A 20,377-nucleotide genomic window follows, 5' to 3' on the forward strand; every position below is an offset into this window, starting at 1 on the left:
CTGCGTCTGTCCCGTGGCCTCGTGTCAGCGAGCCTCAGACACTTCACGTGGCCTCAAAGTGCACCTGGCCTGGCACAGGCGCCTTGATATACGTCCCCACCACTTAGTGGCGAATGGTGGCTATTGTTGTTGTGCCTGTGGGGAGCGATAGTGCAGCTGCAAGACCCTAAGCAACATGCCAGGCCACCCAAATTCGATTCCCGCTCACGGCCAAAAGCAGCGACGATTACCTGAATCGGTCCTGGACCTCCCCGAGTTCAACTCAACCTCGAATGAGCACCACGTTGACGGTGTGTAAACATCGCCACTGGGGAGACAAAGACGGCCGGGCGTGGTGCTGCCCACCCGCCCCCTCGGTGCTCGCTCACAGCACTTGCCCCAACAGTCTGTAAAGGCTATACGGGTGAAGCTTTATCTTTGTATGTTGGTGTGGCCCTGATCGCACGTGGCTATGACTGCCTTGGCGCGTTAGGTAAACACCAGCACTGGGGAGACAAAGGCGGCCGGGCGCCGTGCCGGCCTTCATAGGTGCTCGCTCACAGCACTTGCCCCAACAGTCTGTAAAGGCTACACGGGGGTTATTTGTCTTTATTTTTTAATCCTTTATATTAAGTTCGCTTGCTTGCTTGCTTGCGTGCTTGCTTGTGTAATGTAGTAACTTGACGGGAGACGACCTTACGGGTAGCACACTCTTTATTAACACCAACTTATATTACACGAGTGGCTAACTGCAGCCTAACCCACGGGGTTCCCCTGGCTACACCCACACGGGCTCTTACGCCCCGTAGCTTCTCGGAACCCACCCGGCTGGGGTGTCCGTCTCGACTCTGGGTCCCACAGCCTCGTCCCACATGGACGTCAGACCACGGGTCCCACAGTCTCGCCTCCGAGCCACACAGGGCCCAGGCCCTTACAAGGACAGCGGGACTAGGGGTCTCAGGGCCCTACCTCTTCAACTCCGTCTTCGATCTTCAACTGGTTTAACAATTCCCCGAGTGCTCCCGCGCGTCCCCCTTTATAGTCCCTCATGCGGACGTCGCTGAGTGCACCCACCCCAGTTGACCAATCACTGCGCGCTGCCCACGATCCTATTTCCCACCTTGTGTCAGCGCGCACAACCACGCACCCCGCGCCGCCCCGTGATCTCTCACTGTCGGCGCGCGTCAACACCACCACTACACTTGCTTGCGTGCTTGCTTGCTTGCTTACGACCGTGCAAATCTTTCGGTCGTTTTTTAACCCACTTCCCGTGATCCAATCGAGCTGACATTTTCCACACAGACTCGTTGTGCGAGACAATTAATGTTCGTGAAAAAAAATTCCCAAAATTTTACACTTTTTAGGCAAAAAAATGTATTTTACATATATTCAAATAGAACTCATTCATGGCTTTGGCTGAACGTCACAGTGTAGGAGACCAGAGCGTAACCCCTCCACAGGCCGTGGCAGAGTAGCGCAGTTGGTAGCGCCCTCGCTTCCCATGCCAAAGGTCGCGGGATCGATCCCCGCGTCCTCCACAGGCGAATATATTTTTAAATCCTTTATATTAAGTTCGCTGCCACGCATATAAAGGATCTATAGTGAAAAACGTTGTTTTTACGGGTTATACTTATTACGTATGTACCGAGCCTGGCGCGTAGCTTAGATTGGATAACTCGAGACAATAGCTGACGTTTGTACTTTGTTAGAACCAGAGCTGGAGAGAGAATGAGAGCGGCTGGTAAATGTGGAGGTGGCGTGACTCGATATTTCACTCAAATAGAGGGTGGAAGAGTACTAAGGGGGGGGGGGGGGGGGGTGGGAGAAACACGGCCTTTGGTCCTTTAAATTAATTACGTGTTTAATTGCTACATTTCAGCACCGCGCACGCACGAAACGAGAACGCGTCCTTGCTGCTCATGGTATTCATGGGCCCACTTGTGGTTGAGTGAGGTCCGTGCGTGTGTGTCTGGCGACGTGAGTTCGATTCCCGCTCACGGCGATTATATTTGAAACGGTGTTGGGACTCCCCCTAGTTCGACCCACCCGTAAATGAGTACCTTGGGCGTGTGTGTGCGCTGCGTAAATATCAGCGATGGGCAAACAGAGGCGGGTCGGGTGAGCGTTAGCCATTCCACCGGTGCTCGTGTATCATGCCAGCCTGCATAGGTGTTCGTCAATAGCACTTGCATCAAACTATCTGATAAAAGGCTATAGATGATGATCATTGTCTTGGTTGTGTATCTGAGCGTAGCCACCATGAATGAGGGGCCTGGTGTGGTGTGAGGGTCGGTTCTGGCACTGACAACGCTACCAACGTCACGTGGCACGAGTTGTACCAATAATCAGGCTCGTGGAGCGTTGTCGCAACTTAATTTTGTTTCGTTCATTTCATTCATTACACGGGTGATTCCGTTTAGCCACGTGTCAGGCTGATTTACACGGGAGATCCGTGGTGCCGCGGTGCACAGCAGAAACAACATCAACAAACGATTTAAAAAAAAACCCATCAACATTGCACAGGAGGAGTACGGCAGCAGGATCCTTAAGGGATATCGCACAACTCACAAACGAGGTGTTTAATGGTTATAAGCGAAACACGCGCGAACCGAAAACGTGAAATGAGCGTCAAAGGCGCCAACAAATAAGAAGTTAGGTATATGCGAAAGTAAGCGCTCTGTTTTGGTCTAAATGGGGACGCTGAGAGTTGTGCTCGTACGGAGAAGAGTCAGGCGCCGTGGTCGCCAGATGTTAACTACCTCGCCTGGTATACAAGAGGTCGTGGGTTCGATCCCGACCCTGACGCCTGCTGTTTTGTTTGTATGTTTCTCTCCCCGTGGTCGTGTTGATTGTCTTGTGGTTGTTGTTGTTGTTGTTGTTTGACTTGCATCCCACTGGGATTTTTGCACACAGCGTTGGTGTACGGTGCTTTTTCTGCAATATTTTGCTGTCTTTTCTTGGATTTTCTGTTTGCACTTAGTCACAAAGTCACTTTAAGATGTTTTCTTGTTCATTTTGTTGTTGTTGCGGTTGCACCCGATTCAAGAGCCGAATGGCTCACAGGGCTATACCTAATAAATGAACTTGAACTTGATTATTCACCGGGTTTACCGGTTTTCCCCTCCACATGCTATAAATGTTCACGTGGTGATGAAGCCACTTGGCTGAGTTATCATTTGTGACCTGGTCGCTGCTGAAAAAGAGCTATATATCTCAATGGGCCCTTACCCGGTATAATAAAAATAAAAGTAGTGCTGTTTGTGGACGTGGAGAAACTCCGAGCGTGGGGGGACGCGAGGAGTGGCGATGGCGAAACCATGGATCCTGCGTTCCGTGTCTCTCGGTCTGCTCGCCGCAGGCCACGTGCAAGGTCGTCATGGTGTTCTTCCAGTACTGCATCATGGCCAACTTCAGCTGGCTGCTGGTGGAGGGCCTCTACCTCCACACGCTCCTCCTCGTCTCCTTCTTCTCCGAGAGGAAGTACTTTTACTCGTACATCATCATCGGCTGGGGTGAGTGAGCCAGTGTGACTTCTGTAAACAAAAAAAAATGTATTTTCAGCTCACGTATATATATGGGTTTTTTTTATCTGTAAATATCAAGATGAATATTTCACAATATCTGATGAAGGGGGAACTAAATTGGTATGCAATGTCTTGGTGCATTTTTACGCAACTTACAACATCCAGGACTGCTAATGTCCAGGGAAGACTTTCAGACTCCCCAGGGACAGGTGATAACCTTAAGCCTGACCCAAACTCGTCAGATCTTGACAGATGCCTAGGGTTGAGTCTGGGCATTGCTACTCCAAAAGTGAGGACGATCCATGGAAAAGCTAGGGCACGTGGCAACCCCAGTAACACAAATAAACTATATATATAAAAAAAAAATTATTTTACCAGTTAAGGCCCACTGAGCAAGCTTTAAAGCCCTTTTTCCAAAGCAATCGGGACACAAATGAGAGTTAAATGCTCTAAACATGCGTAGATTGTTCGCCAAGAGCATGGATATTACACTTTGATTTTTGTTTTGTTTTGCTCGCTATTCGTAATGGGAGTTCGGTCATCATCATTATCATCATCATAGGCCGTGACCAATTCACAGCTGGATGATGAAGGGCACACCAAGCCGTCGTCTCCTCGCACGACCCCTCGTGATCTCACGATCCGCCTAGCAAAGTGCACGCGAGCCGATGTCATCGCTCCATCTCCGTGGTCGCCATTCCCCCCACCCCCCGCCCCCCCCCCAGGCACCATTCCCATCCGCAAATGTGTTTAGTACGAGTCCCGCCCTATCCCTCTCCAGCCAAATCTAACCCCTCCCCCCAACACCCCGCCCCCCCCGTCCCCATGCTCCCCTTCCTCCGTGCCATCCTGTCGCCTGACATCACACCTTGCCAGTATGTTCGCGAGAATATTTTCAGAGTCTTTTAAATCGTTGCAACGTGTTTTTTTTTTTTAAATCGTAGCTTTTCCCCCTCGCTCGTATTACAATTATGCTGTCACGAGATGAACGCATTCCAGTTGGACATTCTCACAGCCAGCAGCGTACCATCGCACGAGTTTAAACATTTAAATGAATAACGCCTCCCTCCCAAATGTGTCTAGCCACGTCAAGAAAAGCGGCTTATTTTCCACACGGCCTCCTGGGAGTGCGTCTTCGCAGCATTGGTTCAATATAAGAAAACTCTAGAGGTTTAGCAGCAGCATTGCTTCAATGCAAGCAAACTCTAGAAAGTTAGCAAAGTAGAGTTTGCTTGTATTGAATCGATGCTACTTTTACGATGCATTCTCAGGAGGCTATGTGCAACCATCGGGTTGTGTATATACGTATTTAAAAAAAAAACGTTAGATTTTTTTATGCGGGGAGACAGATATGGAAAGGGGACATTATGCTCTGAACTGTAATGGGCTCATCAACCACACGAGGTGTGGGCCTCTCCTTTTACAGCTTCTCATCTGCTCTTGACAGCGCGTGTGCCATTAGCCTTCCTCCCCGAGCGCCGTGAGGGGTCTCTCCTACGGGGAGTGGTGGGGGGTAAACAAGCGAAGCGGTAATTACGAATAAATAGCCATCTCAATATCGGTGTTGCTGCTGCCGTGTGCGTGGGCGGCAGGGACGCCGGCCGTGTTCGTGGTGGTGTGGACCGTCTGCCGCGTCGTCTACGAGGACACTGGGTAGGCAGCCTCACACGTCCCCACCTGCAAAGACAAACGATGCCCCCCCCCTCCCCCTCCTCCTCGTATCACCTTGAACAGACTGTTGCAAGATACGACTGTGGAACCCCGTCCCCTCCTTTCTCCCGACTCACTTTTACTAAAGTAGCTCCTCCCGATGGGGTTTTAACCCGTGTACAATGATGTGTTAGGCTATAACCACATTTGTTATATTTCGATTTAAAGCTTTCGTGACTGCAGGGATTCATCTTCTTGGTTCTTTCGGTCAAGTCACGTAGAATGGAAATAATAAAATAATGAAAATAAAACATTATAAATTATTTTATTATGCTTTATTTTTTTTATAAAATAATAAAATAAAACATAATAAAATATTTTATTATGTTTTATTTTTATTACTTTATTATTTCCATTCTACGTGACTTTACCGAAAGAACCAAGAAGACACATTTGTTATTTTAGATGCACGGTGTATTGGGTTTAGGGGAAGGCAGTCTCACAGTGACAGCATTAATACAAAACGTGTAAATGTACAATACTGACAATTAGGTTATCGTGGGGCTTTGTATCATGCCGGCCCCATCGGTCGAGGATCTCCTCAAAGGGAGTGGGATCGCAGAAACTTGCTGCTGCTCTATTGATACGATGGCCAAGATGCGTTAATCGGGATGGGTCCATGATAGACCGCAGGTTATTTTTGTTATGAATGCTTTTTTTTGCGTAACAATTTGTTGGCTTGCTCATCTGTTGATTCTGGGCCCTCTTGTGGCCGACTGGGCCCCTATGCGTCGCATAACGCTGCAGAATAACCCCCCCGCCCTCCCCCCATAGTTGCGCACGTGCTGAGCGAGTGCTGTTATAAATGAGTAGCGTCTGTGAGGACCGGCCAACACCACAGTCGGCCCGTCGCCTTTGTCTCCCCTGCGCTGGCTTTTACTCATTCAGCACAAGCTACTCAGTGAAGGCTGCGCCGACCTAGGGGAGGCACATATCCGTTTCAGATACTCGCCACTGTTATTGGTCGTCAGCGGATCACAAACTCGGGTTGCCGCGTTCGTAGCACAGCGCGCTAACCGCTGCACTGCCGCTCCCCACACACACACACGCACGTGCATCCACACAAACGCACACACATCACACATCAGTTGGATGGATGAAAAATATTTCTTATCATCCCGCTCAAGACCAGGATAAATATTTAGACGTCCCCTAATTCTTTTTTTTTTCGAATAAGTGAGAAGGAGAAGATTTATTTGTGCAAACAAGCGAAGCCACTTTACATGCTTCTTGTTGGAAATCCTGGACGGAGCGGTGGTGCAGCGGTTAGCACACTACTCTAGGGCCTGATGGGACTGAGTTTAATGCCTGCTCACGGCTAACATCATTGGCGATTGATCCTGCTCCCACCCCACTCGTCTTTACCGATCTGCAATGGCCAGCGTGGTGAAGTATGGTCAAAAATCCTCCACGAACAACAGGTCAAAGGAAGACTTTCATCCAGCAGTGGAATGAAAAAGGGCCATAGTTGATAAGACTGGTCAACAAAAAAATCTGATCTCAGATTTGCTCTATCACATCTCATTTTTATGCTATCGGCATACCCCATTTTCATTGATTTTACCCGAAATTAACTCTGTCACTTATGATTGCAAGTTGTTGCGAGTCAGTGACTGCTTTAGTGCTAAAATATGGTGCTGTATTTATAGGATAGTGTGTTTATAATATAATTTTATGTAGATATCCACATTTATTTCATATTTTTCTTCTGCAGTTTTTATTGAAAATGCAATATTTGATATCTCAAAAACCTGATGTGATAGACAAAAACTGATGCCAGATTTGGAATCAGCACCCCCAAAATTTCCTTAAAACCGTTGGAATACCTTATGCCAGAAAAAGTGTGTTGACCAATGTTATTATTGATGCACGGCTATGTCACCAGACTCACGGAGTCTCAAGATTAATTTTCAGGAGGGTCCTGGATTTGGATGTTTGGCCAATGCCATTATCGAGCTTCGTGTGAGAGCAAACCACAGCACCCAGAGAAACCCCCACTGGTATAACGGGGACAACACAACTCAACGTCTCCACGCAGATCGATTCAAGAATGCATTCATGTACAGCCACTTCACGTAATGTGCCGTCTCAGTAGAACCCGACAACACCCGGTGTGTTCCCAGGCGGTCTCCAATCAAAGCGCTCATAATCAAGCTCGACCCGGCACGAGCTTCTGAGATGCGGTGAGACGTGGGGCCATAATCCAGTTTGGTCCCTCGCCGTCCGCTCTGGCTACTTTACTTGACGGTCCTCTGTCCAGGTCGACTGCAGTCGACGCAGAAAATATTCGGCGACAAACCTAAGCCCCGCGTATGAACTGCACGTGCAGTTGTAGGCCTCGCATTGCCAGGGCACGGAAGGCCTGCACATTTTAGACGTATGTTGGGCCAATTCCGGTTTAAACGGCATTCAAGGCTCTCTTGGTCGTAGGCCCGGGCTGGCGTGAGACACGTGACCGACGGTGAAGACGCGGCAGCAGCAGCAGCGGCTTTTGGGTTTGCCATCAAACAAAGACGGTCACTGCATCGTGCGTTTTCGGATGCGCATCTGCGGGCCGTCTGGAACGCTCTTACTGCCGATAATAGGAAGTCACTGGAGCTACGCACTTTTAAATCTGGATTGAAAACTAATTTCGTTTGGAACTGCGTTTTGCATTTAGTTTGTTGTCCTCCCCCCACAACTCCGATTAGCACGGTTGTCTACGCACGGTTGCAGAAGATGTTCAACATTATACGTACGTGCAAAGGAGCCGCTGCAGGGAGCATGCGTTTGGGGTGGATTCGGAAGGCTCTCGTATTCAGGCGGGGACAACAAGAAGAAGCACAAGCCAGAATGATAACGGACTTAAAAGCAAGTATCCATCTGCGGTATGAAAGAAATAAATGCGTAAATTACAAGAGCCCTCCTTCGATGGCCGACAACTGTTTTTGCCGGCGAGAGGCTTTTTGTTCCTTCGCTCAGGTGCAGCTCGTTAATTGTGGCAGAGTGGCCGCAGCTCCTCTCGTGTCCCTCTCTGTCTCGTTCCTCTGGAGCACTCTTGTTCTCAGAGAGCCACTCTCCCGTTTCACCCAGTTCTGCACGCACGCGCGCGCGCAAAAAGACAAAGATCCCCCGTATAGATTTAACAGAATGTTGGGGCAAGTGCTGTGAGCGAGGCTGGCACGTCACACGAGGGGATGGGTGGTCAGCACCACGCCCTACCGCCTTTGTTTCCCAAGTGGCGATGTTTACACACCGCACCATGTACTCAATTAAGGCTGAGTTGACCTGGGGGGGGGGGGAGGTCAGAACTGGTTCAGATAGTCATTACTGGTGTTGGCCGTGAGCGGGAATCGAATTCGGGTCGCTGAATTCGCAGTTCGGCGCGCTAACCACTTCGGCGTACACACACACACACGCGCGTGCGCATAACTCAGGTACAAGACCGAATCACCGTGTACGTTGTTGCTTTATTTTGGCATCAGTTTGAGAATAAATTACCGGGCGGGCAGATCAAAAACAATCAGCGCGCGTTCGTATACAAAAGAGTCCCCGGGAAGAGCTGGCAAGGCGGATGGTGCTGTGGAGAGAGCGGCCACCTCGACTCCCAGCCGCCACGGCCAGCAACAAACAGCACTATTGAGGGCGTAATGTGTAACAGTTGATACGTCTATTGAATGGAGCGAGGTAATAAAAAGAACTTGGAATGAGAGACGACGCGGGAGGGAATTCCAACGCGTAGGGGGGTTGCGAGGAGAGTGACATGAAGCTCGTTGACCTGCAGCGATGCGTCGAGGAGGTTGAGAGATGAAAAAGCCCTCCACTTGCCTGAGAGAAAACCTGGCTTGCCTGACACCAACATCAGCGTAACCTTCTCAGCGTGGCGGTGATCACCGCAGCGGGCATTAGCAGCCGTTGGTTGATGCTGGGGTGGGGGGGGCAAGGCGGCTGCGGGGGGTGGGGGTGGAAGCAGCGCGTTATTGTGTCGGTGAGCGGCACGCCGTGCGGACAGCGCTAAATGTCAGCAGCGTCAGTGGCGTTCTGCCTCCCACGCGAATCTCACCCGAGCCGGGGTGACGCCGCCTGCCTGCCCGCTCGCTCGCTCGCTGCTCAGGGCGCTCCCTGTCGCTGGTGTCCAAGCGGTAGTGCCAATTAACGCGAGCGCACCGGCAGTGACGCTCTCGGACGGGAGATTGGGATTGGGGGCCGGGGGGGGGTAATCAAGGTGACCTCTGCGCGACGGCGGTAAATATCGCCACGCGGTGTCGAGTGATGACATTTATTTGGATAATAAGTTGGGGGTCGACGGTCGTGGCGGTGTGCCACAGAACGGCTGTCGGGGGGCACAAATGTGGCTCTTCGTGGTTGGGCGCGAGGAACCTGCGGGTGGAGTGATGGTACAGAGGTTCGCGTACGGGGGTTTTAAACCAGGCGGGCTCAAGTTCGATTCCCGATTCAGGGCGAACGTCGTTGGCGAGCGAAAGCAGAACCGGCTCCTACCCTCCTGTCTGATTTCCCCCTGCCAGGATTGAACGAGCGTGGTGGAAGTATGGTAACAAAAAAAGACAACACCATTGGAACCTCATTTGCCAGTAAAAAAATTATGATAATTGTTTTACCCTTCTATCTGGCAACAAAACTGACACCTTTTTTTACAACTTCAAGGACAGTGCATATATTGTCAGAGTTATGTTTTTATTTGTATTATGGCTGCAGGTATTGTGGTCTATGCAAACATGACTCCGTGTAAAAAAAGGTGTCAGTTTTGTTGCCACATAGAAGGGTAAAAAAACAATTATCAAAAAAGACAACTCCATGACCAATGCAGCGCAGGGAGGCCTTGATCTGTTTGGTGGAATTTGCTGGAATGTACTGCATTCGTATATAAGGAGAGGCAACTTTCTGCGTGTAACGATGACTGGGGCTGTATGGACACCAAGTGTTCGTTGGCGGGATGATTAAATGCGGAACGGGATCAAGGCTGTGAAATAGAGAGGCGAGAGATTTGTTTTATATGATTTAGCGAAAGCTTTAACACGTGACTGGCATACAGTTAGAGTGCCAGATACGCAATGCAAACACATTCCTGCGGAGGGAGCTGGTAGGAACGTTGGGTTGCTCGGTCAATGGCCAGGGTCAACGGCGGCGTGGTGTATTCCCCAAATATGGCCGACTGTGAGGGCGGGCACAAGCCGGCGTGAGTAGGTTAAACGTTTAAGGGCACCACGGGGTGACCAGCCCCTCTCCACCCATCCCCACCCCACCCAGCCTCACCCCTCCCACCCCCACCCAGCCCCACCCTCCCCACCCGGCCCCTCCCCATCTTCCCCACCCAGCCCCTCCCCACCCTCCCCTCTCCTCCCAGCCCCACCCCTCCCATTTTTGAATGCACAACGGACGGACGGACACAATAATCCCCTGTGGGCTGGTGGAACCAGGTGGTTCCTACGAGTACGAAACTTTGCCCCATTGTCTCAATTGCCGCGCCGGGAGCTCGAACCCCAGCGAGGACGAGACTGCAAGTACGGAGTTGCGAACCGCGACTCCGTGGCGGCAACACTGCTGAGCAATAATAATAACAACAACAACAATGCAACACAGAGCTCACAAACGGGTTTTGATTCCTTACCCGTACCCGTACCCGGCCGCACCAGGGTCGCAAACGGGTATCGGGTACCTGATTGCGACCTCTGGGATGAAGCCACGTTGCAGGCGCGGGTGGGTTGATTCTAGGAACTTGAATTGTGAGAAGAGACAAGACGTTGGGAAATGAGTGACAAACAGTTACTCATCAGTGACTCACGGCCTACCCGGCTACTCGTACCCGGCCGCACCAGGGTTGCAAACGGGTACCCGTACCCGTACCCGGCCGGGTACGGGTAGCCGGGTATCGGGTAGGGTACGGGTATCGGGTACCCGGTTGCGACCTCTGATGCAGCATCGTCCTCTGTTTATCCCGGCGAAGGTCCCTGGCTCCTGGCACGTTGGGCCAGTGCCATTAATGCGGGGCCTGTGTTAACGATCGGTTGGTTAAAAATCAATGGAAATATTTACGTGCGAGAAAATTAATTATAAGCACCGACAAAGAAAATGAGCGATGGCATTCGGAAATATTGCAACGCGAAACAAAATAGCAACAGGTAGAATTCACGGGATCGGAATCTTTATGTAGACTGGGGGAGGAATCCGATGTCCCTGTATTGGGGCAGGTCAGCAAGTTATAACAGCAAACAATACCCCCAAAAAAAACAACAGGTTTATCAAGCTTGGGCAAGGCAGAACAAAAAAACAATAACAAAGCGGTCTCAGACCACAGCAAGATAACACCACAGCAGAAGTCCCTTAATAAAACGGCAGATTAACAATGAGCTATCGATCCGCCCGAGGGCGATACGGAACAGCCAACAATAGAAGGCCGACTGGCTAATTTTGAATGGAACGGGCAATATATGTATTGCTGTGGCGAGATGTTATCTGCCTCGCCTGGTATACAGGAAGTCGTCGGTTCGATCCCGACCCCTGACGCCTGCTGTATATTTGGAGTTTGCATGTCTTCTCCGTGGTCGCGTTGATTTTTCTCCGGGTCCCACGGTTTGTTTCCTTCACATTTAGAATCAACGTGCGTTTGATATATTTGGCTGCTATAAATTCCAACATCATAGGCCACTTCGTTGAGCTATCATTTGTGGCCAGGTCGCCTCTGAAAAAGAGCTATGTAGCTGAGTGGGCTTTACCTGGTAAAATAAATAAAAAATTGTTTAGATTAGTAGTAGGTTTTTACCCTTTAAACTGGTACAAAACTGACACCTTTATACAAGGCATCATGTTTGCAATAACCACAACACAAGCAGTAAAAATGCCAACAAAAATAAACAACTCTAATAATGATAATAATATGCACTGTCCTTGAAGTTGATTAGTCCACACCCGAGACAGCTTTCCTTAGAGCCTAGTCTTTTGGCGTCATCTGGTCCAACACCAATGGAGACTAGGCTCTAAGGAAAGCTGTCTCGGGTGTGGACCAATCAACTTCAAGGACAGTGCATATTATTATCATTATCAGAGTTGTTTCTTTTTGTTTGCATTTTGACTGCTTGTGTTGTGGTTATTGCAAACATGATGCCTTGTATAAAGGTATCAGTTTTGTACCAGTTTAAAGGGTAAAAACCTACTACTATATTTTGCCAGCGGTAAAGGAGGTCTCATAGTGTTAATTGTTTAGATTAGTTGTATAGGTAATTATAAAATGACTAAAGCAGGACTGTGTAGACATCATTGAGTAGGAAACCTTCTTCGGAAGGCTCATGAAGCCCTTGGTCTTGTGCAGATCCGATGTTATTCCGCGTGATTGATTTCAAATTGGCCCCGAGGGGGTTTTGCTGTAATTTTTCAAGTTGGTTAACCCCATGCATTCGCATTCATTTTAGTTCCTCAAAAGGTTTATGGCCAATTTGTCAATGTTATTGTCATGTAACCTTTACGACCGTCTTTATGGTTCAGGCGATACCTCATTTGTCAATGTTTGCCGTTTTGCGGTGTGTTGAGGCTTGTACAGAGACACCGTATACGCAACAAAGACCCCCCCCCACTTCTCCCTCACCGTGTAGCCATGCAGACTTGGGGCAAACGTTGTCAATGAACACCTAGTAAGGCCGGAACGGTGCTTTAAGGGAGATGGTTTGGCTGTAATTGGTTCTCAAGTGCTGATGTTCACAAATCGCAATTAGGGAATAACATTTTAGGCTGAGTCGACTTAGGAGGTGGTCAAGGGCAGATTCTGATACCACGCTGCTACTGACTCGATTATTTTTGGCTTCTGTTGAATTTTGTTTCAACAGAGTACAGTACCTGACCATTGCCTGACCCAACATGTTTGCGAGAAATAAATGCATGACAAATGAACATCAATATTTTAACCAATTGTCCATTTTGTGAGGTATCCTAACCGGCAAGCGAATATAAATACAATTAACGGACGCTCTGCACGCGTGACGTAATGTGTTCGCGCTCACTGGTTACTCTTGGAAACGGCATTGTTGACGACCAATGAGTTTGGAAAGGTCTTTTATATCGTTGTAGGTTACCATGTGGTTGACATTTTATCGTAGTTTTCTTTTTATAGTGCCAAGTTCATACCTAATTATTCACCAATGACTTTCATCTACGGCATAATTTCGCACATTTATAAATCAACTCACCTAGCCCCCCCCCCGGGACATTTCCACGTAACCCCCCAGGGGGGGAGGGGGGGGTCCGCGCCCCCCCCCCCCCCCGATTGAGAACCACTGCCCTCAAGTGCGTACCCTGAATCGTAACAATCCGCGGAATCTTAGGAGCGTGGCGGTGAGCAGCTCCATGTTCACGTGACCCGTCGTCATCCTCGACGCGTCGGGTAGCCCTCTGTGGACAGCGTGATTCTGCGACCGCAGGTGCTGGGACAACAAGGGCAACCTGGTGCTGTGGTGGATCATCAAGGGGCCCATCTTGCTGTCCATCCTCGTACGTACCTCGGCTCGAGCGAACGCGCGCGCACACACTTTGCTATCCCGCGCGTGTGCACACGCACACACACACGTCTAGTCAGGAGGTCACGAATGCGTGACCTCTTGTGACAGCGTTCGCATAAACTGCTCTTGCTGCCGTACACCGGCGTCTCGAGTGATTTGTGTGATCCACGGATCATTGGGGTGGGTGGGTGGTGGAGGGGGGGAGGTTTGGCAGCGCCGTTCTTTCGTGGGTCGCAATCCACTTCGACCGTGCACGTCAACACACACACACACACGCGCGCACAGAGTATAACCATTCTTCCCCAACATCCTCTTTTCTTCTGGAGTGTTCGTTTTGTCCACTCGTGCGGAGTATGCGCTCCTCATCCTCTCTGTCTTCGCTCACTCCTGTCCTGGAACATCGTCTCCACGTCCCTTACACAACAGTCCTGCGGATGTACATCTCCGGGTTATGCACGTGCAGCCACCGCTAGCTGCCAGGCCTGATTCCCATTCCCGGTGATCCTGCTGCTGCATTCGTGTTCGCCACCTCGTTGTCCGTTGTGGTTCCCTCTCTTCCCGCGGCAAGCTCTTCATCTTCATAACGCGCATCAAGTGACCATAACGTCACGTGATCGTCGCTGCAGCGAATCTCCCACACGTTCTGAGGAGAGGGCTGCGTTGGAGATGTTTGGCCCAATTCCATTCGTAAGCCGCTGCGCTTCGCGCGGGAGACAGCAACGGAGAGCAGCCAGAGAATTTTTAACATCGCCACGCGTGCCGCCACATTTAGACACGTGCGTGTAGGGGACCCACGCCCATGGGTCTCACGCGCGCGGGTGACTAACGCGTTTGACGCGCGGGGACTGCTGTGTCGGCAGATCAACTTCATGTTCTTCATCGGCATCATCCGCATTCTGGTGAAGAAGCTTTGCTCTCCAGACGTGGGCGGCAGCAGCAGCAGCCACTACAAGTAAGCGACTCGCACAGACGAATAACACCCCGTGTCGCCTTCGACAGACCGCTGGGGCAGGTGCCGTTAGCGAGCACCGATAAAGTTCGCCACGGCGCGCACAGAGAGCTGGTGTGGTCCTAACCGCGCCCGGCTGCCTTTGTCTCCCCAGTACCAATACACAATCAAAACTGGCGTTCGTTACGCAGCAACTGTGACGTCACCACAGCGCCTGTGCCAGGCTAGGTGCACACCGAGGCTGTCACGTGAGAGTGTTGAAGGCTCACTGGCAGGAGGTCACGGGACAGACCCACGTGTTATGGGCTGACTGACTGATGACTCAGACACACGTACACGCACATACAGACATATGCACTGATACATGGCAACACGCACTCAAACATGCAAACACAACCCGCAGTTACACAACTGCATGCCAGGTAACATCACCGCCGTGTAGACTTAGCACGAGGGGGTGGGTGGCCAGCACCACGCCCGGCCGCATTTGTCTCCCTAGTGGCAATGTTTAGGGGCCGTCCATAAATGACGTCACGCACCTAGGGGGGGGGGTCAGACATTTGTGACAATGTGTGACGAAGTGGGGGGGGGGGGGTCAAAAATCGTCCAAAATCGTGTGACGTCATTTATGGACGGCCCGTTACACACCGCACCAGGTACTGAGTCGACCTAGGAGAAGCCCATGACCGATTTAGATAATCGTCACTGGTGTTGGCCATGAGCGGGGAATCGAACTCGGGTCGCCGGGTTTGTAGCGCAGTGCGCTAACCGCTGCACTACCGCTCCCCGTTGCCCCCCAAATCGCCGCCGCGTGTGTGACAGCGCCCTCACTGGCCACCAGTGGGAGCGGTGGCGCAGTGGTTAGCGCGCCGGGCTACGAACGCGGTTGACCAGAGTTCGATTGCCTCTCACAGCCAACGCCAGTAACAAATATCTGAACCGGTCATCGGTCTCCCCGAGGTCAACTCAGCCTCAAATGAGTATCCGGGTGCGGTGTGTAAACATCGCCACCGGGGAGACAAAGGCGGTCGGGCGTGGTGCTGGCCACCCACGCCCTCGAGTACCGTTCCGGCCTTAATAGGTGCTCGCTAATAGCACTTGCCCCAACAGTATGTTAAATCTATACGGGGGATATTTGCGTGGAATCTGTGTGTATGTTCACGTACAATCACGCGCGCGCGTGTGTTCACGCGTATTTTACACACGTTCACCTGAATGTTCACGTGCATGTGTGTATTGTCACATCTCCACGTGCGTGCGTGCCTGCACGTTCACTCGCGCGCAACGTGCGTGTGCTCGTACGTTCACAAATGTCCACGCGTGCGTTCACGCGTGTGCGTTCACGCATGTGCGGCGGCCTTCGTGCCGCTACTCGGCAACGTGTTGGCTACACGGCGCGGTGGGAGGGGTGGGAGATCTTTGTGATCGTTGTCCGTGGCTGCGCAGGCGCCTAGCCAAGTCGACGCTGCTGCTCATCCCGCTGTTCGGAGTCCACTACATCGTGTTCGCCTTCTTCCCGGACGAGGCGAGCGAGCTGGCGACGCGCGTGCGCCTCTACTTCGAGCTGGCGCTCGGGTCATTCCAGGTGGGGGATGGAGGGGGGGGAGCAGGGGGGGCTCGAAGTGGGGGGGCTCGAAGGGGGGGGGGGCTCGGAGCGAGCGGCCGGGGGGGGATAGCCTTGGGTCGGGAATCGAATTCCTGTTTATTGCCCGGCATGCGAACGGCTGAGCCACCGCTCCACCACAATCTGTTTAATAACAAATTAGGGCATAGATGGTGGGAGTGATGGAGGGAGGTCGGTCAGACGGATGGATGGAGGGAGAGATAGACTGATGGACAGACGAGCAGACAGACGGACAGCAGTATCGGCAGAGGAACGGAGAGCGTGCCTCAGCGCCCGTTAAGCTCACCGGCGCGAGGTGAGCTTGAACAGGTGGGAGGGAAGGTGAGAAGTGGTGAGGGTGGGTGTGTGGGAGGGAGGGGGAGGGAGGGATGGATGGAGGCAAGCGATTTGGCTAGAGGCAAATGAGTTGATCGACATTGAGTGACATTTGCTGACCTCAATTTTGGCAGAGCGCGTGTGTCTATTCGAGGGTTTTATATATTTCTTTGGAACAGCAGAAGTGTATTGGGACAGGCATTGCATTATCTTTGCCATGTGTTTTAATGGAATATAGGTATGTGGGGCGGTAGGGGGTTGTTGGTCTATGATTGCCTGTGGTAGGGTCAGAGTTCAGAAGAGATGTGAAGTTCAAAAAGTTTTCTTTTCACAAGCATGTTCAGCACGGATAGAATCATTGAAGTCGTTAAGGCAACACGAGTGTGACGATGTTAACCCCTATTCTGCAGGCCAGTCATCCCCCTTGGCTCTTTCTGCATTCTGAAGATGGGCCATTGCCCAAAACGTCGTCCTATAATAGTATCTGCACTTATGTTACATCATCATCAACAGTAACAGCAGCTATGATTTATCCACTGCTGGATGAAGGCCTCACCTGAGCAGGCACCAGAAGAACGGGAGACACAGCAGAGCCTCACCATTCTGGCGAATTGCCCGATGATGCTGGATGCAATTACCAGCGAAACGTCGTACTCAAATTGTAAATGTTGTGGTTTCACGCTTCAACACACCGGTGGGCTTAATGAACTATTTGTCTTTTGTCAACGTGACAATTTTTTTACTGATTGGCCATGTCGGGTGGTGGAGGGTTACGACACATTTATTAATAACGCGATCTAAACCCAAAAACGTTGATTATGAATAATATTGGTCGCGAAAGCCTGACACGTGTTAAACTCAGCAGGGAGCCGTCGCGCTAAATGCGCCGAGTCTGAGACGAACTGGCGAAGTTTTAACTGTGGGTCAGGCGCTCTCACACAATGCTATTGGCCCTACCAGCCAAACAGGGGAATCTTTGGCCAGGCCATTGACCACTTCTAGAGCCACTGTGAACTCTGGACATTCAACGCGAGATTGGTTATCACAAGTGGCCAAGTCGTTTCTGAAAAAGAAGCGAATAGCTCACTGGGCTTAACTTGGTAAGATTTAACGTAGTTTTTTTTTTTCTTTCGTATATATGTTTTAAGCGATTACTTTACCTTTCTTATACGTTGCACTCGTAATCATGTTTCCATTTTGTTTGTTGTTGTAACGTTCTGACCTGCCCCTACTGGACATCTGCGAAAAATTGCTTTATAGCTCAAACGGATTCCTCCAGTATGAAAAAAAATATTCTGAGATGCAATCCATCACACATCAACTGAAGCCATTTCCTGGCCAACTAATCTGAACTTAGACTTACAAGTCCTGGACAACTGGATTTGTTGTACCGGGTGAGAACTCCCAGAGACCAGGATAGAGTCTCGTTTGCAAGAGTGACATGGGCTGTCACCAACATGACAATAGCGATTGAAAGGAAAAAAAGTACAGCATCGGTGTATTGTATGGTAGTCGGGTAGAAGCAGTTCTTTAACGTCAATATGCTCAATTCCTCTGTTGATAACTCCTTTGTCAAGGTGCTCTGCTCGTCCCGCCCAGCTTAAAATGCGCTGCCAAGCTTAGCAGTGTTCATTAGGACGCTGTCTTTCCGACAGCTCTGTTCTTCACCTGAGGACGGCTGCTTGTGTTGTGGCCGAAACGTTGTGAGAATTATTTTATTATGTTTTATTTTTATTATTTTATTATTTCCCTTCTACGTGACTTTTCCGAAAGATCCAAGAATATGAATCCCTGCAGTCACGAAAGCTTTAAATCGAATAAAGTACAGAAATGAAGCAATTAGAAGTCTGAGCCAAAGCGACTGCATTTCGGGGAACAAAACATGGAAACACTACACGAGCGTGTGGATGTTAAATGGAGAAATGCCCTCGAATGAAACTTTGAAATGAGCAAATGTCTTCTTGGTTCTTTCGGTAAAGTCACGTAGAATGGAAATAATAAAATAATAAAAATAAAACATTTTAAAAAATGTCTTCTCGACAGACCTGTTCTCCACCTGAGGACGGCTGCTTGCGTTGTGGCCGAAACGTCGTGAGAATTATTTTATTATGTTTTATTTTTATTATTTTATTATTTCCATTCTACGTGACTTTACCAAAAAGAACCAAGAAGATGAATCTCTGCAGTCACGAAAGCTTTAAATCGAAATTTGAACAAATGTCGTTTGCAGCCCATGCGTAGCGCAGCGAAATTGCCCTTTGCCCCCCCACCCCCCCCCCCCCCCACGGTCTCAACGCAGCATTACGACCGAGTGACCCGTCACTGTTGTCTATCCGCAGGGGTTTGTGGTCGCGATTCTCTACTGCTTCCTCAATGGAGAGGTGAGGTGGATCGCCCCCCCCCCGCCCCCCATTCGATTGGTCCGGGCGTCCAGGCGCGGGGGCAGGAGGACGCGGGGACAAGGAGTGGGGACAGGGAGGCGCGTGGGTACAGGGGTGACGACATGCAGACACTGGGCACAACCTCTGTGCTTGCGAATTTTCTTTAGGGGGTGGGCGGGGGGGCAGGGAGAGACTGCGGAGTACACTAGCTAGTCAGGCACTGGGCCCACCCCTAAGCCCAAGGACCTATCCAATTAGACCCACAACTATCCCTCAACGAGAAACAACCAAACGCTAACCCCTAACAGACTGCCTCAGGAACCCCTATCGACAGCCCTAACCCTGACCACGTGAACCAACGACGCACCGACACCAGACCTCACGAAGTTCCCATCCACCGTCCCCAAAAACACCAGACCCTCCTAACGGAAGCCCCGCGGGAGTTCGGTCGAATCCGCGAAGTTCAATCGGCGCGGTTGAATCGGTGTCACCCAATGCCCCCCCCCCCCCCCCCACGTTGTGGCCGTGCAGGTGCAGGGCGAACTGCGGCGCAAGTGGCGGCGTTGGCACGTGCAGCGCTTCCTGGAGCGCGGCGGGCGCCACCGCCACCGCCACCAGCACCATCAGCAGCAGCGCCACCAGCAGCAGCACTCCTCCTTCATGATGAGCAACGGCACGAGCAGCGGCGGCCTCACCACCCACATGTCCCTGCTGCACAAGTCCAGCCCCGGCGGGGAGCGGGCCTCCAGCTCGCGCGACGAGTCCACCATCATCTGAGATGAGAAGTCCACCTTCATCTGAGATTAGTCCACCTTCATCTGAGATTAGTCCACTATCATCTGAGATTAGTTCACCTTCATCTGAGATTAGTCCACCATCATCTGAGACGAGAAGTCCACCATCATCTGAGATGAGAAGTCCACCTTCATCTGAGATGAGAAGTCCACCATCATCCGAGATGAGGAGTCCACCATCATCTGAGACGAGAAGTCCACCATTATCTGAGATTAGTCCACCATCATCTGAGACGAGAAGTCCACCTTCATCTGAGACGAGAAGTCCACCTTCATCTGAGACGAGAAGTCCACCTTCATCTGAGACGAGAAGTCCACCATCATCTGAGATTAGTCCACCATCATCTGAGATGAGAAATCCACCTTCATCTGAGATGAGAAATCCACCTTCACCTGAGACGAGAAGTCCACCTTCACCTGAGATGAGAAGTCCACCTTCATCTGAGACGAGAAGTCCACCATCATCTGAGACGAGAAGTCCACCATTATCTGAGATTAGTCCACCATCATCTGAGACGAGAAGTCCACCTTCATCTGAGACGAGAAGTCCACCTTCATCTGAGACGAGAAGTCCACCTTCATCTGAGACGAGAAGTCCACCATCATCTGAGATTA

General features: G+C 50.7%; 1 protein-coding gene across 4 annotated transcripts in view; it reads left to right on the forward strand.

Annotated features, from left to right (window-relative positions):
* Nucleotides 1–19,790, forward strand: part of LOC144955621 (vasoactive intestinal polypeptide receptor-like) — a 45,089-nt gene extending 25,299 nt beyond the window's left edge. For all 4 annotated transcript variants that reach the window (XM_078885820.1, XM_078885916.1, XM_078885871.1 and 1 more), the window contains 7 exons: nucleotides 3,338–3,491; nucleotides 5,096–5,156; nucleotides 13,622–13,691; nucleotides 14,560–14,651; nucleotides 16,095–16,233; nucleotides 18,927–18,968; nucleotides 19,500–19,790. In XM_078885820.1, the coding sequence (XP_078741946.1) occupies nucleotides 3,338–3,491; nucleotides 5,096–5,156; nucleotides 13,622–13,691; nucleotides 14,560–14,651; nucleotides 16,095–16,233; nucleotides 18,927–18,968; nucleotides 19,500–19,745 (804 nt within the window). In that variant the 3' untranslated portion in view covers nucleotides 19,746–19,790. The remainder of the gene's footprint in view (nucleotides 1–3,337; nucleotides 3,492–5,095; nucleotides 5,157–13,621; nucleotides 13,692–14,559; nucleotides 14,652–16,094; nucleotides 16,234–18,926; nucleotides 18,969–19,499) is intronic.
* The last annotated feature ends 587 nt before the right edge of the window (nucleotides 19,791–20,377 follow it).

The sequence above is a fragment of the Lampetra fluviatilis genome, chromosome 1, assembly GCF_964198595.1.
Source record: "Lampetra fluviatilis chromosome 1, kcLamFluv1.1, whole genome shotgun sequence".
Taxonomy (NCBI): Eukaryota; Metazoa; Chordata; class Hyperoartia; order Petromyzontiformes; family Petromyzontidae; genus Lampetra; species Lampetra fluviatilis.